Raw genomic sequence first — 25295 nt, forward strand, 5'->3', positions numbered from 1 at the left:
AGCCCCCACTTTATTTGTCCTACCCCTCCAGCTGTTAAAGGCATAACCTCAACTTTTTAATTTTTTTCATAGAAACTTTCAGCCTGGACCATTCTGCATCATCCAAACTTCCAAACATCTCTCAATTGCTCCCTGTGTCAGCACAACTAAACTGCAAATGTTTCTGTATTTCTGATAGAATAGACACTTAAGCAGCTTATTGTCTTATTTGAGATGGCAATATATTATGTCACAACATAGAAGGAGGCTATTTGGCCCATCAAGTCTATGCTGGTCCACAAAACAGTCCTTTGCTGACAAATTTTTCCTGTTACCTCTTGTCTACACATTCCAACCCCACCAAACTGGAAACAACTCACGTTAACCCAGTCACCCCACACCCAGAGCACCCCGGGGGAAACCCTTATGGACTCTGTAAACACACACTCAAAGTTCAAGGTAAACTTATTATCAAAGTCCATATATGTCACCATATACAACCCTGAGATTCATTTTCTTGTGGGTGTTCACAGTAAATCCAAGAAACACAATCAAATCACTGAAAGACTTCCGCACCCAACAGGATGCACAACCAGTGTGCTAAAAAACCCACAGGTGTAAAGTGGGTGCAAAGTGCAAATACCAAAAGAGAAAAAATAAGGAATACATATGGGGAACATGAGATGAAGGTCCTTGAGAGGGAAGAAATTACCCCTCAGATTCTCCTCAAATATTTCATCTTTCACCCTTAACCTATGACCTCTAGTTCTAGTCTCACCTAACCTGATTCTCTCCCTGATGGGCTGGAGGGGGTTGAGAACAATTGACAAGTTTTGATCTGGGATGGGGTTGCTTACTGCAACACATAGAGTTTATGGGATCAGTGGGTTAGTAGGTTGGAGGGGCTGAATGGCTTTCACTCCTATGTTCCCGAGGAACCCTCAACTCCTGTCTTTAGGTTCTGTGGTAAGAGATGGGTTGGCCTGACTACACCAATATTACCAGTCTGTTTAGTGCCTTGTGGAGACATATTCATCCATTACGTGCCGTGGGCCGATCATGGTCCACTTTTCTGAAGAAGTGGTTTGCCATGGCTTTCTTCTGGGCAGTGTCTTTCCAAGACGGGTGACCCCAGCCATTATCAATACCCTTCAGAGATTGTCTGCCTGGCGTCAGTGGTCGCATAACCAGGACTTGTGATATGCACCGGCTGCTCATACGACCATTCACCCCCTGCTCCCATGGCTCCACGAGACCCTGTTTGGAGTTGGGGGGTGGTCTAAGAAGGGTGACCTACAGGCCACCGGAGGGAAGGAGTGGCTTACACCTCACTTGGTAGAGACGTATCTCCACCTTGCTACCCAATGTATGAGACATGAGGGGCTGCAAATGCTGGGGGCATGAGACCAAATGCTGGAGGAACTCAGCAAGTCAGTTAGCATCTGTGGAAGGAAATAGACAGCTGATGTTTTAGTCTGAGACCCTTAATGTTCACTTAAGAGTCTTGATCTGAAAGATTACCAGTCCACTTCTCTCTTAAGCCTTAGCTCATTACATCACAGAGTGAGGTCTTTGTCGGTGGGATCCTGGTCAATACCGACACAAAGTTCAAAGTTCAGAGAGGTGGAGACAGAAGTGACGACTGTGCTGGAACCTGTGTAAATAAATAAGCTGCTGGAGGAACTGAGTGGGTCAGATGCTGGCACACCTAACGGCAACAACAACCTCAAAAACACGTGCAATCAGTCCTAAGCACTGTTCTTCAGCTCCTGTGAGATGCTACAATGGGTGAGCAATGGGAAATAAAGTGAGAGAGATACAGGGGAAGAGAGGGGGAGAAAGGGGGAGGGAGAGAGAGTGGGGAATGACAGTGAAAGAGAGAAAGAAAGAGAAATGGAGACAGTGAATGTGTGTGTGTGTGTGAGAGAGAGAGAGAGAGAGGGAAAAGAGAAGTTCAAGATGATAGTTCCAGGACCTGGGAGTTGGTGGCCTGTCCTGCAATTGGAGAGACTGTCCATGAGAGACTCGGGGTGGGAGAGGAAGTGTGTGTGTATGTATGTGTGTCAGTGTGTGTGCATGAGTGTGTGGGTGTGTATTTCTATGTGTGTGTCTGTCCGTCCGTGTGGGGGCATGGGAGGGAGGAACGGGATTTGTCTTGCTGATGTTCTTTTGTTGCTCGTTGTATTCTGTGTTGTTCTGCTGAGCATCGTGGACACGCTATGGTGGCGCCAGAATGTGGGGCGACACTCGCGGGCTGCCCCCAGCACATCCCTGGGTTGTGTCGGTCGTTTCACTGCATGTTAACGTAAATGTGTGAGAAATCCGAATCGGAGTGGGGCAGCCGAGAACATCCCGACAATGGTGGTCCAATATTAGCAGTGGTTGCGCAGGGGTGTGTGGGGGGAGAGAGAGAGAGAGAGAGACTTGAAATCGGGGTTCCCATTTTGGGATCCACGGACCACACGACTCCATGGCATAAAAAGTCTGTGAACCCTTGCTTTAAGGGGTGGTGCAGCAATCTCAGAAAGTTGCCGGGCTACAGGGAGTCTGGACGAGAAACCGTTCTAAGTACAACAGTGGGGCGCAGGGAGTGCTGGAGATCCAGCACGAATGGGAGTGATGGACTTGGGCAACACATTTTCGAACGGGTCTCTGCTCTCCCGTTCTATAATGTCACAGATGGTCGTTGACTCAGCCCCAATTCTCTGCATCCAAACAAAAAAATCCTGCATCTTGAACAGTGACCCAGTGAGTTGGGTAGAGAACTGCAAAGACTTCCCTTTGTATGTCTATTCTGCAGCTTGGCCAGAGGAAACAGCTCTCCTCTAGCTGAGCTTCATCAGAATTTTGCAAGTTTTAATGAGAATCCCTCATTAAAAGTTAGAAGAGTTTCTTTTAATCTCTGGAGCTCTTCCACGAACCCATTGTTTAATGGTATTGGTCCATGGCATAACAAAGGTCGGTAACTCCTGGTCTAGAGGGTACCTGGGCAGTAAAGGGGAGTTAGTTGTGTATTAGAACTTGGGAGTTACCGAATCAGCGAACTATGTATTTTTGGGAGCGCATTGATCGTTCTTAAGAGCATTTTTAACCTTGCACAACGGTGGACGCTAGGACCCAGGTTGCGCAGACTTTATTTTTCTCTCTATGTGTGTGTCTGTGGGTCCTGGCTCCCTATTTAGAAATGCAAATCTACCCCAGCAGTTAAAAAAATCCACATGCACCCGAAATATAGTGTGTATGTGTATAAATCTGCAAACGGACCGGTCAGAGGCGCTTCTTCAGAAATTAACAGCAAACCAGGAGCGGGGTGGCAGAACGCTTGTGTGGGGAGGTGGAGAAGGGACAGCGATTTACAGAGAGAGAGAAAAAAACATTATTGCAAAGTTTTATTTGCAGTACGGGGAGGGGTGTGTCGTGTGCACAAATTAATCGGGAGCAAAACCAGGAGGCAAGCAGAGCGAGGAATGTGAAGGAAAAATCGGGGCACGGGGCGGGAGAAGGACTGATTTTTTATTTTTGCATGTGAAATATATATTTTTTGCAATGGCGAACCCTGCAGAGGATTGCCTGGACGGCGACGTGAGGAAGTGCGGGAATCTCCGCAAGTGCAAGAGCCTGCACCGCAGGTACTTCGTGCTGCGGGCGGCGAGCGAGCGCGGCGCGGCCCGGCTCGAGTACTACGAGAGCGAGAAGAAGTTCCGACGCGGGGGCGCGGGCCCGAAGCGCGCGCTGCCGCTTCACAGCTGCTTCAACGTTAACAAGCGCGCCGACTCCCGCAGCAAGTACCTGCTGGCCATCTACACCCGCGACGAGTGCTTCTCCGTGGCGGCCGACAGCCCGCAGGAGCAGGACAGCTGGTACCAGGCCATCGTCGAGCTGCTGGCCCCAGGTACGGTTCCAAATATTTTTTTTAAAAAAAGCGCGACGCTTCGGCCCGTCGGACACCGGCACGCCCCCCACCGCCTCACCGCCGCCGCGCACCCTGAATCCTTCCGCCGCTCCCGCGCACTTCGGTGCACATATCACTCACTCAAACTCTCAAATATTCCCTCCGTCCCTCAAACCCTCATAAATCTCGAAACTTCATCACGGCGTCCCACCGTCACACAAACCCTCATAACTAATTCCTTCCCTCATTACCACGTCTCTCAAAAATCCTCTTCGACTCTCACATTCATCCCTCCGGTCCCTCGCACCTTCTTCACTCTGTCCCTCGCACCTTCGACCCCCTCCCGTCCCTATCCCCTTCCACCCCCACTGTCCGTCCTTCCCTCGAAACTTCATCTTCCATCCCTTCGTCCCTCTCCTTCACAAATTTGTCACTTCATCACTCAGACCTTCATCATGCTGTCCCTCTGTCCCTCGCAACTTCATCCTCCGACCCTCCACTCCCTCACCCCTCCGTCCCTCACACAGTTGTCCTTCTGTCCCTCACACAGTCGTCACACCGTCCCTCTGTTGATCAAACCTTCATAACTCCTTTCCTCTCTCATTATCTCTCAAACCTTCCCTCCATCCCTCATACTGTCATCCCTCCATCCCTCACACCTTCGTCACTCCATCTCTTGCATCTCTGTTCGTCTATCCCTCACACACTCATTCCTCCGTCCCTCACACCTTTGTCACTCTGTCTGTTCGCCACTCCATCATATCCTCCTCCTCCATGACTTACACCTTCCCTCTATCCATCGCTCCGCCTGTCTCTCCCTCACACTCTCTCCTTCCCTCCATCTCTCGCCTGCCTTCTCTCCCTTGCATCTTTATTCCATACTTGCATCTCTCCCTTCCATCTCCCCTCTTCCCCTCCATGACTCATGCCTCACCTCTTAGATCTCCCTTCCCCTCTCAGCTTCCCTGTTCCTTCTCTCCCACCTTCCAATATTCCCCTCCCCTCCCACACTACTTTCCCCTCCCCATCCTTTCTCTTTCTCCCCTCCTGTCTCCCCATTGCCAACTCTCTCCTCCCTTCCTCTCAATCAGTTTCCCCACTCACTCCCTCCTTCTCCCACTCAGACTACCTTTCCGCCTTCCAGCTTCCCCCCTCCCCATCATAATTGCACCACTGCTAATCGCCAACTATCCTCCTTCCCATCTGTCCTCACTTTCCCTGTCTTCTCTATCTCCTTCCCACACTCCCACACACCACCTTCTCCACCTCTCACCTCTATATTCACTCTTGTTCACACACGCACACCTTTCTCAGCTTCTGCCGTGCTCTCATCTTTCCTATCTCCATCACTCCTCCCTTTCCTATCTGCTCTGCCTCATTCACAGGACCACCCTCCTTGTTTACATGCGCACACCTTTGCAGCATTTGCCTTGCTCTCATCTTTCCTATCTCCATCACTACCCCATGTCCTACCTGCTCTCTGCCTCGTTCACAGGACCACCCTCATTGTTATGTACACATTGTCTTCTGTGGTTTAGTTTTCCCTTTCTCTCATCCTCCTCCTCATCTGGTATTCTGCCAAGTCTCTTTGTGCCTCCGAAACTCTTTGTTCTGGGTTTAATATTGTCATTTATCTGCTCCTCTCCTTACTTTCTGTCCTTTTCCTGTTAGCTTATAGCTTGTCTCCCTCTCTGTGTGTACCATTTTATACATTTGTGAGACAATCTTACTTTGTACTGCAGAGCAGGGGTTCCCAACCTGGAGTCCACAGATCCCTTGCTTAATGGCATTGGTGGTGGTATAAAAAGGGTTGGGTGCCCTTGCTGTAGAAGGAAGGGTGCAGCATTTATTAGGTCTCACTGGGAGAATTGTGTGCAGTTCTGGTCATCCTGTTATAGGAAGGGTGTTGAGTCTTTGGAGAGGGTTCACCAGGATGCTGCCTGGTTTAGAAGGATATGAGTTTCAGGAGAGGCTGGACAAACTTGGGTTGTTTTCCATGGAGCAGTTGAAGCGGAGGGAGACCGGGGTTATAACCCATGAGACAGGTAGATAGGCAGAAAGCTTTCCCCAGGATGGAAATGTCAATTCTAGAGGACATTTAGAAGGTGGGGAGAGGAGAGAGGGAGATAGGCAGAGAGCTTTCCCAAGTATAGAAGCGTCAATTCTGGAGGACATTTAGAAGGTTTGGGATGGGTGTTTAAAGTTGACGTGTGGAGCAAGATTGTTCGTATTGAGCAATGAGGGACTGGAACATCGTCACAATAGATTCCACAGATGCAGGAAATCCAGAGTAGCATACACAAAATGCTAGAGGAACTCTGCGGGTTTGGGTCAGGCTGCATCTATTGAAAGGAACACTTGACATTTTAGGCTGAGCTCTGATGAAAGGAATAAAGATAGACTCTTTATCTTTTCTATAGATCAGAAGCTCCCAACCTGGGGCCCCGGGACCGCTTACTTAATGGTATTGATCTGTGGCACAAAAAGATGTTTGAGAACCCCTGCTGTAGAAGGGTGTTTGCTAGTAGTACAGCAAGTTAATGCTTTGTCTTCATACCTCCCACACCCAAGGTTCAGTCCTGTTATCTGTTGCTGCCTGTGCAGAATTTGCAAGCTGCCCCTGCAAACACACGGATATAGGTTTCCTCGAGTTGCTTTGGTCTCTCCCCACACCTCAATGATGTGTGCTTTGGTTCATTAGTTCAGTCATTTGGCTCTGTTCTGTAGGGGAGTGGCAGGTAGTATAGTGGTTATCACAATGCTTTATAGTACCGGTGACCTGGGGTCAATTCCCACTACTACCTGTAAGGAATGGGTACATTCTCCCCGTGACTGCATGGGTTTCCTCTGGGTGCTCTGGTTTCCTCCCACAGCCCAAAGACGTACTGGTTGGTAGGTTAATTGGTCATTGTAAATTGTCCTGGGATTAGGCTAGTGTTTAATCAGGGGTTGCTGGGCAGCATGATCAAAGGGCTGGAAGGAACGCAGCAGGCCAGACAGTATCTACAGAGGGGAATAAACAGTTGACGTTATGGGCTGAGACCTTTATTACCATCCATGGGTGCTGTCTGACCTGCTGAGATCCTCCAGTACTTTGTATGTGTTTATTCAAGATTTCCAGCATCTCCAGAATGCTGTTATTGACTCTGCTTCAACCACTGTCTTCCAGGTACTCACCTCTCTCTGGGTGAAGAAGGTCCTTTCATATCTTGTTTAGCAGGAAAACACAATAGAAACTTGTTTATTTTCTTCCAAAATACGTTTAGTTTAAGGGATGCTGCAGGCAACACTTTAGGGAACTTTTTAATTCTGCAACTGCCCCCCTTCAAGGTTGGTGATGTGAGACATTGATATATTAAACATCTAAGTCTGTGTATCCAACCATTAAAGAAGAATTTATTTAGGCAGAGAGTGGTGAATCTGTGGAATCATTGGGTATGTTTAAAGTGGAGGTTGAAAGGTTCTTGATTTGTCAGGGCATCAAAGGTAAGGGGAGAATGAGGTTGAAAGTGATAATGAATTAGGCGCGCTCGATGGGCTGAACAGCCTGAATCAGCTCCTATGTCTTATGGTCTAAGATCCAAACCAGCAGTCAGAAGCCCAAGCTAAATAGCCAAATTTTTGCAGTATGGTGGAAAGGGTTCAATTAAACTGTTGTAACAACAATGATCACTATCACAGAAACAAGCTAAGATGTTATAGGGGCACTACCATTTGTTACACTAGTTCGTTCATATTTCTAACAAATCTGATGACTTTCATATGTAACTGCAGGATGAGGTATCTGGTAATTCAGTGCGTTTATGTTGGACTGACAGAATTTCTGGAATATTGGATGTTCACGTGCGGTGTCGTATAATGTGGCTGATCATGGCCTTTCCATGACTGTGATTGTTCTTGGCAAATTTTTTCTACAGAAGTAGTTTGCCATTCCCACCTCTGGGCAGTGCCATTATCAATACTCCTTAGAGATTGTCTGCCTGACGTCAGTGGTTGCATAACCACGGCTTGTGATATGCCATAGCTGCTCATCCAGCCATCTACCCCCTGCTCCCGTGACTTCACGTGACACTGATTGGGGTGGGATGGGGGGTGGGGGTGCTGTGCTGGGCTACACCTTGCTCAAGGGTGACCTACAGGCTAGCAGAGGGAATGAGTGCCTTACATCTCCATCGCCACCCATGTTAGTCCTCAATACTCCAACACATTTTTAGTTCACAGTTTGTAAATGTCACCCAGTAGTACAGTAGAGTTTAGATGTAGGGCAGGAGACGAGGCTCCAGAGAGATCAAAAGGAGCATGAGAACAGACTCTTGGTGAGTTCTTAAAGGGAGCAGTAAACAACAAATGTAAAGGGTGATTTTGAAAGAGGACCTGGTAACCAGATGCTGAAGCGTCAAGAATTTCCAAACAATCGCTTAGCCTTTCACTAATTCCTTTACCAGTGCAGACACAACTAGGCTAGCTGTCAAGTGTTACCCAACCCAAGCCTGATGAAACCTGACCATGTGTTTCATGTTCTGATCTGGTTGGCTTTGACGAAAATACAAGTCCTTGGGCTTGGTTCATATCAGACTGTGCTAGTTTTTTTATAAATAAATCAATCAAAGTACCTCTGCTGTCGATTTGAATGCTGGCTAGTGGCCTGCATTCTAATGATACAGTCATAGAGCACTACAGCACATAAACCAGCCCTTCAGCCCATTTATTCAGTGATGAACTATTACTCTGCCAAGTGCCATCAACCCGCACCTGGACCAGAGTGCTTCATATCCTTCCCATCCATGTACCAATCTGAATTTCTCTTATATGTTGAAATCAAACCTGCATCCACTATTACGCTGGCCTCTCAATCCACACTCTCATCACCCTCTGATTGAAGTAGTTCCCCCTCACGTTCCCCTTAAACATTTCACTTTTCACACTTAACTATTGACCTCTAGCTCTTGTTTCACCCCACCTCAGTGAAACAAGCCTGCTTGCATTTAGTCTATCTATATACCTCATACTTCTGTATACCTCTGTCAAATCTTCTCTCAATCTTTTTACATTTCAAGGAATAAAGTCCTAACCTATTCAATCTTTCCATATAACTCAGTTCCTCCACATCCAGCAACATCCTTGTAGATTTTCTCTGTACTCTTTCAACCTTACAGGAAGGTGACCAAAACTTCACACAATGCTACAAATCAGGCCACAGCAATGTCTTAACCAATTTCAACATAACATTCATTTCCTGTACTTTGATTTATGAAGGCCAATGTGCCAAAAGCTTTCTTTACTACCCTATCTAGCTGTGACCCCACTTTCAAGAAATTGTTGACCTGTATTCCTAGATCCTTTTGTTCTATTACATTCACTGTGTAAGTCCTGCTGTGGTTTGTCCTCCTAAAGTGCACCACCTCGTACTTGTCTGCATTAAATTTCATTTGCTCTTTTTCAGCCCTTTATTCCCACTGCAAGCTGTGATAGTCTTCCTCACTGTCCACTGCACCCTCAGTCTTGGTATCACCTGCAAATTTGCGGATCCAGTTAACAATATTATCATCCAAATCTTTGATATACTGTAATGACAAACAACAATGGACTTGGCGGTGATCCCTGCAGCACTGCATGAGTTACACCTCCGGTCAGAGAAGCATCTCCTACCACTGCAAAACCAATGTCAAGTCCAATTTAGCACAATATTCTGAATTCCAGCTTGACCAGCTTCCCAAGTGAGACCTTGTCAAATGCCTTGCAAAAATCCTTATATTGTAGACAACATCCACTGCCTTTCCTTCATCAACTTTCTCGAAAAACTCTACAAGATTGGTTAGACACATCCTAGCACATACTTGACACCACCTAGGGCATTCAAGTCTCTGAGCCTGTCCGCTGCCAAATGGAAAATTGAAAAGGGAAGGACAAGTAGCAACTTAAGTGTCCTTAGAATGAAGGATAGTTCTATATATGATTGTCCAAATGTGGGTCAAGGATGTAAGGTAAGGAAAAGGGAATCCAAGAGCGAAAAATCAATACGACCTGAAATAGACAATTCAACTTCTCAAGGCTGGTCTGTGAATCAACAAAACCCTAGATGATCTTCCACCTGTACTCTGATTTCTTACTCAGTGATTGTATCTCTCATTTGCAGAGGTTCCCAACTTGGGGTCCATGGACCTCTCAGTTAATGGTAAAGGCTCATTGGAATAAAAAATATCTAATATTTTGAAGTCTGCTATCTTTTAGTGCAATGACTGGGCACCTGCAGTTGTCTGGGATGTAGGATTTCAATGAGCCAAAGAATTTCTCACCAGTTCCGTCCTTCAACCAGGGAGAATTCACCCCATAGCAAAGCCCTATAGCCTGCTGGAAGACCTCAGTAGGTCAAGCAGCATCCATGGAAGGAAACAGAGAGTTGATGTTTCAGATCTATGGAAAAGAGTACAGTCAAACTTTCAGATCAAGACCCTTCAGCAGGACTGAAGAAAAAAAGATGAGTAGATTTAAAAGGTTGGGGGAGGGGAGAAAGAAACACAAGGTGATAGGTGAAACTGGGAGGGGGAGGGGTGAAGTAAAGAGTTGTAAAGTTGATTGGTGGAAGAGATACAGGGCTGGAGAATGGGAAATTATCATTCCCATTCTGATATGTCAATCCATGGCTTCCTCTACTGTTGTGATGAGTCCACACTCAGGTTGGAGGAGCAACACCTTACATTCCGTCTGGGTAGCCTCCAAATTGATGGCATGACATCCTCCCACCCCTCCCCCACCTATTCTTCACCATTCACCATCCCCTTTGCCCTCTCTCACGTTATCTCCTTGCCTGCCATTGCCTCCCTCTGGTGCTCCTCCCCTCTTTTCTTTCTTCCATGGATTTCTGTCCTCTGTTATTAGATTCCCCCTTCTCCAGCTCTGTATCTTTTTCACCAATCAGCTTCCCAGCTCCTTACTTCACCCCTCCCCCACCCAGTTTCACCTACCACCTTGTGTTTTACCCTCCCCTCACCCTACCTTTTTAAATCTGCTCCTCATTTTTTTTCCACCAGTTCTGCTGAAGGGTCTTGGCATGAAATGCCAGCTGTACTCTTTTCCGTAGTTCCTCCAGCATTTTGGGTGTGTTGTTTGGATTTCCAGCATCTGCAAATTTTCTCCTGTTTATGTTTCAGATCTGTTAAGGTCCTCCAGTAGTTTGTTATTTTGTTTGTTCCAGATTCCAGCAATTCCAATTTCTTATCGTTCTGAAAATTATCCCTGTTTTGCCCCAATAATATTTTTTATATTTTAATGAGGTGATGTCGTACTCTGCTAAACCCTCAAGAAATAGATGCTGGTTAACTGCTCCTGATATGATAGACCACCAGTCTCAAAAACCAGACTGGTGAACCTTCTCCAGGTCCCCTCTTTAGCAAGGGCCTCAATTTTTTCAATAAGGAGATTAAAGTTCTGCATGACACTCCAGTTACAATTGCACCAGTGCTCCATATAATTGTAATGTAACATCTTGAACCAGAGATCAGTGGAAATATGTTGCTTGCTCCCAATTGATGGCTGCAAATGGCATGGGTGCCTTCAGGGGAAGTGAGAAGTTAATGACACATGAACAGAAAGATGTGGTGCTCGGCTGAAATGAACAACAGCCCCTTGACTTGAATAGACTTTTGATGTTGTAAATAGCTTTTTATGTATTTGACCATTCTCTGATGCATTTTTCAAAAGTTCATTTCATTTTCTCCCTCAGTTGCTTCCATGTGACAAACTTGTTTGCTGATTTCATTGCTTTTTGTATAAATCAGAGAATGTTGTCACTAATTGATTGATCGATTGATCTTTGAGGCTGTGCAGTTGGATATTGATCCTGTCTCTGCCTGGTACAAGCTTGTATTGACTAGTGCCTGTTTTTTTATGGGCGTCGGTGTCTCCATGCCAACTCATCTGTATTCTGTCTACAGATTGTAAATGCTGCCTTTGGACTAAAAGCTGGGCACAGGGGATAGGAGTAATTGATGTGCTGTTGTGATATACTATCCCTGTCATGGGACAGTGTATATGGAGTTTCACTCTGCATCAAATCCATACTGTCTCTGCCCTGGGAGTGTGTGATGGGACAGTTTGGAAGGTGGTTCATTCTGTATCTAACCCATGTTGTCTCTGACCTGGAGTGTATGATTGTACAGTATAGAGGGAGTTTCACTCTGTATCTAACTTGTGCTGTGTCTGCTCTGAGAGTACAGAGAGAGATTCAATCTGTAACTGATGCTGTTCTTGCCTTTTGGAGTGTGTAACAGGTTAGCATAGAGAGGAAGTTTTAATTCTCCATCAGACTTCTCCTGATCCTGCATTGGGAATGTGTAGCTACACAGAGGGAACTTTACTTTGTGTCTTGTCCTGAGGGATGGGACAGTGCAGAGGGAGTTTTCTTTTGCATCTTTTTGATGATATGTACGGAGTTAACAATGGTTACCAGTATGCATGGCGTTTCCTGCAGCCTATAGTTCAAAAACTAGGAGGAGTAATTTGGAGGGGCAGAGTATTTTTTTAAAATTACAGTGATTATTAAAATTACAAAATTACATAAATTGTACATTAACTCCAAGGAAGGACAGAATAAGATACCTTTAAAAGGTTAGGACAACAGATCTATTCATTAGGAAAGCAGTAGCCTTATTCTGAGATACCCCACTCTGTGACTGTTGTACTGATTTGTGACAGAAGTTCAAGTGTTTTCTTGAGAATCAGAATCACTGACTGACCTAATTACTTACTACCTGTTACTCCACGGGCGTTTAGGGCATCAGTGCAGGTCCTCCATCTCTGGCAGTCTCAGGGCTTCCTTCATCATGATAGCAGCTTCCTCACGGTTTTCACTACTGTCGGTTTTGCAAGTCCCAGGTGGAGACTCGGGAATACCATCACATCAGATATAGAAGGGTTCTCCATTGCTGTTTCTGTAACAGTTATGTTTGACCAGTCAGGGTTGTTAGCCCTCAGCTGAACCCCAAACTTGGAGAACTGTTGGGTCACTCTTAGTCTGGCCTCTACTTTTGAACATGTTTAGCATGGGTGACCCTACCAAGAGCCAAAGCATAAAGCCCTGATTGCAGGCAGTATAGTTCTCCAGGTCATTGAGGCATGAAAGTCTCCAAACTCTTCGACAAGGATGTGGTCCTCTTGGAAGTGAATCACTGGCAAATGTTGTGTAATTTGTTGGTTTGCGGCAACAGTATGTTGTGAGACATAAAAACTCCTATAAGTTACAATAAGAGATATGTGAAAAATAGTGCAAGAAAGCAAAAATAGTGAGGTAGTGTTTTCAGATTCAGTGTCCATTCAGAATTCTGATGGCAGTGGGGAAGTGGCAGCATAATGTTCTTAAAACATTACGTGTACGCCTTTGTGCTCCTGTACCTTCTCCCTGCTGGCAGTAAAGAGAAGAGAGCGTGTCCTGGATGGTAAGGGTCTCTAATGATGAAGGCTGCCTGTTGAAGGTGACCTCCGGTGGAGAGGATTGTGCTTGTGATCGAGCTGGCTGAGTCTCCAGATAGTGAAAGATGGATGGTAGGAAGGAAAGGAAGAAAACACATTTATAGCTGTGAATATCTCTGAGGACCTAACCTGGTCCCAACATATTGATGTAGCTACAAAGAAGGCAAGACAGCAGTTATATTTCATTAGGAGTTTGAGATTTGGTATCTCATCTAAAACACTCGCAAAATTATACTGATGTAATGTGGAGAGCATTCTAAATGGCTGAATCACCATCTGGTATTGGGGGGGGGGGGGGGGGACTCTGGACAGGATTGAAATAAGCTGCGGAGAGTTGTAGACTCAGTCACTTCCATCGTGGGCAAGAGCCTCGTAGTATCCAGGACATTCAAGGAGTGGTGTCTCAGAAAGCAACGTCCATCATTAAGGACCCCCCATCACGCAGCTCATGTGTCGTTTTCACTGTTACCATCAGGGAGGAGGTACAGAAGCCTGAAGGCACACACCCAATGATTTAGAAACAGCTTCTTTCCCTTGGCTATTCAGTTTCTGAATGGACATCGAAACCATGAACACTACCTCACAAATTCTTTATTTCTATTTTTGAACTACTTGTATAAGTTAATGATTTAATTACACACACACACACACACACATGTATATATATACACTCACTGTAACTCAGTTTTTTTCTCTATTGTTATGTATTTCATTGTACAGCTGCCGCAAAGACAACAAATTTCACGATGTATGCTGGGGATATTAAACCTGATTCTGAATCTCTTTCTGATTTTAGAATTTCAAAACATTGCGAAGAGCTTTTAAGTGGTACAGGAAGTATCCGAGTAATCTCTCCTCACCCCACCACATTACTCTGACAAAGCATCTGTGAAATCTTTTTGCCTGGCTGAATTCACCTGAATATCACTTCTCTATTCCACCCACCAACCACGCACAATACAGTACCGGGAGAAATCAGTACGACAGGATATTTGGGCAGATAGTGAGATTTTGTCTGGAGGCTGAAGCTAGCTGTCTGGATCCAGTTCAGCAAGTGACAAGAGAGTGATTTGAAAACTGAGGAGCTAGAAGAAGCTACATTCCATCACTGATTTGAGGGCGTAATCACAGAACAATAGGTTCACATAATATGTTGGGAAGTGTGTGGTCATGCACACTCGGTAGAAGAAATAAAAGCGTAGACTATTTTCTAAATGGAGAGAAAATTCAAAACTCTGAGGCGTAGAGACTTGGGAGTCTCAGTGCAGGATTCCCTGAAGGTTAATTTGCAGGTTGAGTCAGTGGGGAGGAAGGCCAATGTGATGTTAGCATTCATTTCAAGAAAACTAGAATACAAGAGCAAGGACGTAATAGACAATAGGTGCAGAAATAGACCATTTGGCCCTTCGAGCCTGCACCGCCATTCTGAGTTCATGGCTGATCAATTCCTATCAATACCTGGTTCCTGCCTTGTCCCCATATCCCTTGATTCCCCTATCCATAAGATACTTATCTAGCTCCTTCTTGAAAGCAGCCAGAGAATTGGCCTCCACTACCTTCCGAGGCAGTGCATTCCAGACACCCAGAACTCTCTGGGAGAAGAAGTTTTTCCTTAACTCTGTCCTAAATGACCAACCCCTTATTCTCAAACCATGCCCTCTGGTACTGGACTTTCCAGGCATCTGGAACATATTTCCTGCCTCTATCTTGTCCAATCCCTTAATAATCTTATATGTTTCAATCAGATCCCCTCTCAATCTCCTTAATTCCAGCGTGTACAAGCCCAGTCTCTCAACCTCTCTGCGTAAGACTGTCCAGACATCCCAGGAATTAACCTCATGAATCTACGCTGCACTTCCTCTACAACCAGGATGTCCTTCCTTAACCCTGGAGACCAAAACTGTACACAATACTCCAGGTGTGGTCTCACCAGGGCTCTGTACAAATGCAAGAAGATTTCCTTGCTCTTGTACTCAATTCCCTTTGTAATAAAGGCCAACATTCGATTAGCCTTCTTCACTGCCTGCTGCACTTGCTCATTCACCTTCAGTGACGAATGAACGAGAACTCCTAGATCTCTTTGTATTTCTCCCTTACCTAACTCTACACCGTTCAGATAATAATCTGCCTTCCTGTTCTTACTCCCAAAGTGGATAACCTCACACTTATTCACATTAAACGCCATCTGCCAAGTATCTGCTCACTCACCCAGCCTATCCAAGTCACCCTGAATTCTCCTTACATCCTCATCACATGTCACACTGCCACCCAGCTTAGTATCATCAGCAAATTTGCTGATGTTATTGTCTATGCCTTCATCCAAATCGTTAATGTAAATGGTAAACAGCTGTGGTCCCAATACCGAGCCCTATGGCACCCCACTAGTCACCACCTGCCATTCCGAGAAACACCCATTCACCGCGACCCTTTGCTTTCTATCTGCTAACCAGTTTTCTATCCATGTCAATGCCTTCCCCCCCGATGCCCTGAACTTTGATTTTACCCATCAATCTTCTATGTGGGACCTTATCAAAAGCCTTCTGAAAATCGAGGTACACTACATCCACTGGATCTCCCCTGTCTAACTTCCTGGTTACATCCTCGAAAAACTCCAACAGATTAGTCAAGCATGATTTACCCTTGGTAGATCCATGCTGGCTTGGCCCAATCCTATCACTGCTATCTAGATATGCCACTATTTCATCCTTAATAATGGACTCTAGCATCTTTCCCACCACCGATGTCAGTCTGACAGGTCGATAGTTCTCTGTTTTCTCCCTCCCTCCTTTCTTAAAAAGTGGGATAACATTAGCCATTCTCCAATCCTCAGGAACTGATCCTGAATCTAAGGAACATTGGAAAATGATTACCAATGCATCCGCAATTTCCAGGGCCACCTCCTTTAGTACCTTAGGGTGCAGACCATCTGGACCTGGGGATTTGTCAGTCTTCAGTCCCATCAGTTTTCTCATCACCGTTTCCTTCCGAATGTCAATCTGTTTCATTTCCTCTGTTACCCTATGTCCTTGGCCCATCCATACATCTGGGAGATTGCTTGTGTCTTCCTTAGTGAAAACAGATCTAAAGTATTCATTAAATTCTTCTGCCATTTCTCTGTTTCCCATAACAATTTCACCCAATTCATTCTTCAAGGGCCCAACATTGTTCTTAACTATCTTCTTTCTCTTCACATACCTAAAAAAAAGCTTTTGCTATCTTCCTTTATATTCCTGGCTAGCTTGCGTTTGTACCTCATTTTTTCTCCCCGTATTGTCTTTTTAGTTAAGTTCTGTTGTTCCTTAAAAACTTCCCAATCATCAATGTTGATGATCATCAATGTTCCCAATCATCAATGTTGAGCAACACACACAATATGCTGGAAGAATTCAGCAGGCCAGACAGCATTTGTGGAAAAGGATGAACAGTCGGCGTTTCAGGCTGAGACCCTTCATCAGGACCCGAGAAAGGAGATGAGAAGTCACAGTAAGAAGGTTGGGGGGTGGGGGGGAGGAGGAAGAAATACAAGGTGATAGGTGAAACTGGCGGAGGGGTGAAGTAAAGAGATGAGAAGTTGATTAGTGAAAGGGATAAAGGGCTGGAGAAGGGGGAATCTTGTAGGAGAGAACAGAAGGTTATGGAAGAAAGGGAAAATGGAGGAGCATCAGAGGGAGGTGATGGGCAGGTAAGGTGATAAAGTGAGAGATGGAAACAGGAATGGTGAAGGAGACAGGAGGGGGAGGGCATTACCAGAAGTTTGAGAATTCGATGTAATGTTGAGGCTTTATAAAGCAGTGGTGAGGCCTCACTTGGAGTGTGGTGAGCAGTTTTGGGATTTATCTAAGAAAGGATGTGTTGACATTTGAGAGGGTTCAAATGAGGTTCACAAAATTGATTCTAGAATTGAAAAGCTTGTAGTACGAGGACTGTTCAGTGGCTCTGGGCCTCAGAGGAAATGTGGTGGTGGAGGGGGGGGGAAATCTCATTGAAACCTATTAAGTGTTGATAGGCCTTGATAGAGTTGATGTGGAGAGGATAATTCTGATGATGGGGGAGTCTAAGGCCAGAGGACACAGCCTCAGGAAAAAAGAACTGTCCATTTAGAACAGAGATGGGAAGGAATTTCTTTAGCCAGAGAGTGGTGAATCTGTGGAATTCACTGTCACAGGCAACTGTGGAGGCTAGGTCATTGGGTCTATTTAAGGCAGAGCTTGATATACATCAGAGCATGCAGGGTTATGGGGAGAAGGCAGGACATTAGGGCTGAGTGGGAGAATGGATCAACCATGACAAAATGGTATAGCAAACTCGATGGACCGGATGGTATAATTGTGCTCCTATATTTTATGGTCTTATAACTATTTGATTGACTAGTTAGTAACTGCTTGTGGTAATTGGTGGGTGACAGAAAATCTCAACTATTCAGATTGGGAAATTAGGGAAATGCTGTTTTATTTATTTTATATAATCTGTGGAAACCTCTATGTGTGAATTTCAGAAAGATTTGTTAAACTAATTCAAGGTGAAAAATGCCCTTAAAGAATTGTTGCTTTCCTTTGCTACACAACAAAAAAAACTCTGATCATCAGCTGTTGTGGTAACTCTAGATTTGTGGTTTGCCTGTAGTGTTCTCTGACTGAGTTGGAATGTGAATTTGAGTTTAGACTTCAGCCTTAAACTGGTTGTAGTCTTGGAGAGAGGTTTTCGTCTAGGGGCCAGCTCATGGTTAATTGTATAAAGTTTTTTATCGAAAGGCAGCACTTTTTTAAAATCCTTTTTAGAAACAAGATTTAGAAACAAGGGTTATCATGTTTATATAGAAAAATGACTGACTTTCTTTGGTTAATTTTTAAAATCTTTATCTCCTTTGAGAGACTCACAGGATTGAGGGTGACATACTTCCCCTCTGGTCTTGTGGGTTGTGAGGTGGCTGATAAGGCCACGTGAATTATAGATGGTGTAGGGTGTGCTGGGTGAGTGAATAGTCTCTAAGATGGTACATTCCTTCCAGCATTCATGCAGGCCTTCTGATGCACGTACCCAAAGTTATCTTTGTAATTCCGAATGCTGTTTCTCTGTGGTGTGTTCATGAAATAGAGATTTCATGGAGTTAGTGGAAATGTTGTATTTCTTCAGGCAGTTTTCAAGCATGTCCTTGAATTTTTCCTTATTTCGATCTGCATGATGTTAGAAAGCATTTCTTCACCCAGAAGAAAGTTACAGCCTGGAAGGTGGGAAGTTGAATTAGACTTGGGGGGGGGGGGAGGGTCTGTGGAGATTTGGCATGACATGTAAGACTTTGACAAACTTCTATAGAAGTGTAGTGGAAAGTGTGTTGACTGGCTGCATCATGGCCTGGTATGGAAACACCAATGCCTTTGAACAGAAAGTCCTACAAAAGGTAATGGATTCAGCCCAGTACATCACAGGTAAAGCCCTCCCAACCATTGAGTACATCTACATGAAACACTGTTGTAGGAAGGCAGCTTTCCCACCACACAGGACATGTTCTCTTCTCGCTGCTGCCCTCAGGCAGAAGGCACAAGAGCCTAATGACTCACAACACCAGGTTCAAGAACAGTTACTACCCCTCAACAAAGGGGGTAACACAGTTACTACTCCTCAACAAAGGGGGTAACTACATTCACTTACTCATCCATTGAGATGTGTCCCACAAGCAATGATCACACTTTAAGGACACTTTATCTTATCTCATTTTCTCGCTATTTATATTTGCATTTAATCTATTTGTTGTCTTCTGCACTCTGATCTTTCACTGATCCTGTTATACAGTAGTTAAAATTCTATAGATTTGCTGAGTATGCCTGCAGGAAAATGACTCCGGGTTGTATATGGTGACATATATGTACTCTGATAATAACATTTGTTTTGAACGTTAAACTTTGAATCATTGATCTTCCTAGAACAATCCACTCATTTCCATTTACCTCAGCTCTATCCTTGTAACCTTATGATTTATCTTCTTCCTCAAAGTAGGAAAATCTGGAACAGTACTTTGAAACTAGAGGCCTTCTATAAACTTCAAATCTGCGATGATTAGATTTATGTTAGACAAGAGTGTGAATGGTTATGGAAGTAAAACAAATAGATGTACAGAACGTACAGCTCAGCATGCAGATCAGACTTGAGGGAATAAATATTATTTTTCTTGGTCCAATCTTTCTTTTGCTATTTGCTGTGAACAGAATCTCTCTGTGTATTTATGTGTATATGTGTATTTGTTTAATCTAAGTACTCCTACGCGCCATAGATGTTGAATCAAGGTTAAAATGTCTTAGCCACATCTTCTCTTGCTGCTTTGACTCCCACTATATCTTTTACCGCAAGGTGCAAGGCTGATTTTAAAAACTTTTCCCATGGGGGGCACTTCAGTTTTTAAGTGGACCGGAAGTGGAATTCTCATCAATAAAGTCAATAGGAAATTTCAGGAAAAATCTTGTTTATACAAGGGCAGTGGGGGTGGTGTAAGAAGAAATATTTGCAATGAAAATATCAGAACTAAACAGTTATAAAAGTCAGGTACATTGGAATAAACTGCGGCTCTTGGCAATAACAGAGGGGATCCAATAATAATCTGAATAGTCTGAGTATCTTTTTCCTAGAGGCTAAAGGGTGGTTTGATAAAGGACCAAACGTGAATGGGGTTGATAAGGTAGACAGTAAAAATATTGACAACAAGTTGAGTCCAGATTTGTGCGGTCGGGGTGGGGGGGTGGTGATGGTCTGTTGGTGCAAGATCACTAATAAACCACGTTAGCGTAACGGTTAGTGCAACACTATTGCAGCTCGGGGCATCAAAGTTTGGAATTCAATTCCGCTGTCCCTCCCGTGGAATGCATGGCTTTTCTCTGGGTGCTCCAGTTTCCTTCCACAGTCTAGAGATATACCAATTAGTAGGTTAATAGGTTATTGTAAATCATCCCGTGATTAGGCTAGGATTAAATCAGGGGGTTGTTGGACAGTGAGGCTCGAAGGGGTGGAAGGGCTTATTCCATGCTGTATCTCAATAAATAAATAGTAAACAATCCAGCGGGAAAGGATTATTTATCCAGAGGGTATGAGGATATTACAGTTCAGAATTGCCTGCTCTAAGGTGAGGCAAATATCAGAGATGTGTCTACAGATGCTGAATATGTTTGAGGGTGAAATCAATTCTTATTTGCCCCAAGGTTCACTTGAGCCATTAATACTAACTCACACCTGTTGGGTAAATTCTCTGCTGATGTTAGCTGATATTATTGTATTTTGTAAAATCACTATTTAACTCCTGTCTATGTCCAGCCGTTTAAGGATTCTGTAAAACTGAGTTTTGTGTTCCATGGGCTCGGACTTGCGTACTTACTTACTACCCATTACGCCTCTGGTGTTTAGGGCAGCAGTGAAGGTCCTCCAAATCTGGTGGTGTTCATTGTGTCAGTATCTTTTTCTTGGTTTTCACTACTGTCAGCCATCTAAGTCCTGGGTTGAGACCCAGGAATACCATCATATTCAGATCTAGAAGGATTCTTAATTGCTGTTTCTGTAACAGTTTTGTTTGACCATTCAGGATTGTTAGCCCTGTGCTCAACCCCCCAACCTGGAGGACCAGTGGACCATTCTTAGTCTAGCCTCTACCCTTTAACCTGTTTGGCATGACCCTACCAAAAACCAAGGTATAAAGCTCTGCCTCCAGCCAGTACAGCTCTCTGGGTCTTTGAGGCACACTAGCCTCCAAACCACAACAAGGTCATGGTCCTCTTGGAGGTTCCATGGGCTGGGAAGGTGAAAATTGGCCAGGCAATGAGGGTTGTAAGTTCACATAAGCTTTACAAACTCATTTCCTGCTGACCAAATGGATTGGAAGTTGACGATATATAATCTGTATTCGTTAGTCCTGACGAAGGGTCTCGGCCCGAAACATCGATAGTGCTTCTCCTTATAGATGCTGCCTGACCTGCTGCGTTCCACCAGCATTTTGTGTGTGTTGCTATAATCTGTATAGTAGTTCTGTACTTTAGCAAGTGCATATACCATTAGAGTCAAAAGGGAGAATATATTTGGTGTCCTCCTCCATTGTTAGTGTTGAGCTAGCCACTTGACTTCGTAAAAAAAAAAAAACTGGAGAATGTTACAGAAATGCCACATGATGAGCAATCACCAATAAGATCAGTGCAAAAAGCTTGTCATGATGGCGCCCCGATGAGTCCACCAGGATTTAAGGGCATTCTTCTTCTTCCTCCTCCATTGTTAATCTCACACACCAGGTTTAGGAACAGTTACTACTCCTCAACCAGCAGGTTCTTGAACTAAAGGGGATAACTTTACTCAACTTCACTTGCCCCATCATTGAATGTTCCCACAACCAATGGACTCTCTTTTGAGGGTTCTTCATTTTATGTTCTTGAGATTTATAGCTTATTTATTATTATTTCTTCTTTTTGTATTTGCATGGTTTGTTCTTGTTTCCACTCTGGTTGAACACCCTAGTTGGACAGTCTTTCTTTGGTTCTTTTATGGTTATTATTCTTTTGATTTACTGATGCCCTCAAGAAAATTAATCTTGGGGTTATATATGGTGACATATATGTACATTGATAATATATTTACTTTGAACTTTGATCTATCACCCTTGTGTTCACTGCTTCCTCTGCCCTCCCATCTCTACTGCTCAGTTGAACAGGCCTTGGTTTTTAAAACTTACCCCACCATCCAGGCTCTGTTCTCTGTGCTGCCATTGGGAAGGTATTACAGGAGCCTTGGGTCCCACACCACCAGGCTGAGGAACAATTGAGGCTTTATGTGGGGAGAAGGCGGGAGATTGGGACTAAGAGCATGAAATGATGGAGCAGACTTGATGGGCAAAATGGCTGAATTCTCCTTGTATATCTTATGGTCTGTTGATTTTTTTACCCTTCAGTCATCAGGCTCCCAAACCCTTGTGGATAACTTCACTCACCTCAACACTGAACTGATCACTGACACAGCCTGTGGACTCATTTTCAAGGACTCGACAAATCTTGTTCTCAGTGCTATTTATTTATTTATTTGTTTGTTTGTTTGTTTGTTTGCAGTTTGTGTTTTGCACATTGGTTGTTGGCAATCAAAATCAGGTTTAATATCGCCAGCATATGTGGTGAAATTTTGTCATTGAGGCAGCAGTATAATGTGAAACATAATAATAGCAAAAGATGTGAATTACAATAAGTATATATTAAATAGTTAAATAAGTAGTGCGGAAATGGAAATAAAAAAGTAGTGAGTTAGCGTTCATGGATTCAATGTCCATTCAGAAATTGGAGCAGAGGGGAAGAAGCTGTTCCTGTCTTGTTGAGTGTGTGCCTTCTTTGTGGTTTTTCATTGTACTTCTTCGTTCTATTCTGAATGCCTGCAAGAAAATGAATCTCAGGGTTGTATATGGTGTCATATGTGTACTTTTATAATACATTTACTTCATGCACCCTTCCATCCCTTTAATTGATTAGAGGGTATAGACAAGTGACAATACGAGCAGAGAAGCCTTGGGGAAGTTTCCCGAAGTGGTTCAAAATGTTATCGTAGAGAAAAGAAGGCAAAACTAGTTCCACTGACAGTGTTTCTACTGAGAGAAGAATACGGTTTTAAGGGAATAAAAGATCAGGGAGATTTTCTTAGGCTCTATCTCTTCTTCATTATTGGTAATGCATCCCTTTAATAAATGGTTGGAGGAATCAAATGCAGCAGCAACTTTTAAGAAAGGCTTTGGTAAATATTTGAGGGAATATTGGGATGGAGAGGACAAAGAATCTGGGGGTGGGAGGAAATAAGCTGACAGAGCATGATAGGCCATATGGCTTGCTTCTGTGCTTCGAGATTAGATGATTCAAACCACACACAAAACAAGGTGCACAAACAAATTTGCTGAGTGACTCAGCAAGTTGGAAAGGCCAGCATCATGACTTTCAGACAATGTTGAGAGTCAGTCTCCTTCACAGAACGTTTACTGAGCATGAGCTATATGATCATCCAGAGCTGAATAGGTTTATGATCTGAGGGATGGGAGGGGGTTAAATGGGAGATAGGAAGCAATTGGAACTTTACTCCCTGGAGCACAGAAGACGGGGAGATTTGACAGAGATATGCAAAACTATGAGGGGTATAGATAGGGTAAATGCAGGCAGGCTTTTTCTGCTGATGCTGGGAGGGATGACAACCAGAGGTCATAGGTTAAAGGTGAAAGGTGAAAATTTTAAGCGGACTACAAGGGGGAAGCATGTGAGAGTGTGGAACGAGCTGCCAGCGCAAGAGGTGCATATGAGCTCAATTTCAATGTTTAAGAGAAATTAGGATAGGTACATGGATAGGAAGGGGATGGAAGGCTATGGGCCCAGAGCAGGCTGATGGGAGCAGTCAGTTTAAATGGTTTGGCACAGATTAGATGGGCAGAAGGGCCTGTTTCTGTGCTATGACACTAAGTGAGATTAAGTTTTAAAGAATTGGTACTGGTTTGATGAGCTGAATTTCCATTGTGTGACTATGACTTTTATTTTCACTTGCATGTAGCAGCTTTCATTGCACAGAAACTGTCCAACACTGAGAGAGGCTGACAATCAATTTAGAATGTTAACTGAGCTTACATTGTTTGTTACTAAGAGTAATATCATGAAGGATCTCACACACCCTACTAATGGACTGTTTGCCCTACTCCATCAGGGACGAGGCTACATAGCATCCATGCCAGGACCACCAGACTCAAAGACAGCTACGTTCAAGTCTCCAGGCTGATCACACCTCCCCCCATTAACTTATCACACCACCACTACATCACCTAGTGTCACTTCATGTACGTAGAAACAGTCCGTGTGTACAAAGCAAAATGCCAGAGGAACTCAGGACTGAAGAAGGGTCCAAACCCGAAATGTTGACTGTTTATTCATTTCTCTTGATGTTGCTAATCTGCTGAGTTCCTCCAGCAATTTGTGTGTTGCTCTGCATTTCCAGCATCTGTAGAATCTCTAGTGCTTATGGTTACAACATTTATTTGTATCTCGTGTTTTATAGGATTGCTTTTATATTTATTGTGTTTTTTAACTCTTGTTCTTTATGCTTATTTATTTCTTATTGTTTGTTTATTTATTGAGATACAGCATGGAATAGGTACATGGAGTCCATCAAGTCACACCGCCCAGCTATCCCCCGATTTAATCCTAACCTGCTCACAGACCAATTTACAATGATCAATTAACTTACCAACCGATGCATCTTTGGACTGTGTGAGGAAACTGGAGTGCCTGAAGAAAACCCACACAGTCACGGGGAGAACGTAAAGCTCCTTAGAGGCAACGATACTGGAAAGCGTTGTGCTAGCCACCATGCCCCAAGTTGTTGTTTTTTTTAATGCTGCATCAGATCGAGTGTAACAATCATTTCGTTCTCCTTCACATTCATGTACTGAAGAATGATGATAAACGGTCTTGTATCTCGAACAGTATTGAACTAGAAATCAGATTTGAAGTACATTAGATAGGAGTTAATTGACCAAGGCTTAAATATGGAGTAGAGTTTTCTCTGATTGTCCCATCAAGCAGACCCAGGGTAAACTCAGCATAGATAAGATCAGGGGTTCCCAACCTGGGGCCCACAGGACCCCTTGCATAATGGCATTGGCCAATGGCATAAAATAAGTTAGAAACCACTGGATTAGATTGAAAAGTAAACACTGCTTCTTTATTCCCAATTAAAGATTTCTTGGGATCCCCTTGCAAAACCTCCCTGGTATGGGTGGGGGGGGGGGGATACTTCACAGGCTCAAAATAAGGTAAAGACAGTTGTTAACTTAGCTCCATTGCGGGCACTAGCCTCCGTAATATCTAGGACATCTTCAAAAAGGCAGCATCCATCGTTAGGGTCACCCATCACCCAGGACATGCCCTCTTCTCATTGTTACCGTCAGGGAGGAGGTACAGGAGCCTGAAGGCACACA

General features: G+C 44.1%; 1 protein-coding gene across 1 annotated transcript in view; it reads left to right on the forward strand.

Moving 5' to 3' along the window:
• Window positions 1-3321: 3321 nt before the first annotated feature.
• LOC132397490 (insulin receptor substrate 1-like) overlaps window positions 3322-25295 on the forward strand; it is a 134493-nt gene continuing 112519 nt past the window's right edge. Inside the window, exon 1 of the mRNA XM_059976320.1 lies at window positions 3322-3871. Within this exon, the coding sequence (XP_059832303.1) occupies window positions 3526-3871 (346 nt within the window). The 5' untranslated portion in view covers window positions 3322-3525. The remainder of the gene's footprint in view (window positions 3872-25295) is intronic.

This window comes from Hypanus sabinus, chromosome 7, assembly GCF_030144855.1.
Source record: "Hypanus sabinus isolate sHypSab1 chromosome 7, sHypSab1.hap1, whole genome shotgun sequence".
In the NCBI taxonomy this organism is placed as follows: Eukaryota; Metazoa; Chordata; class Chondrichthyes; order Myliobatiformes; family Dasyatidae; genus Hypanus; species Hypanus sabinus.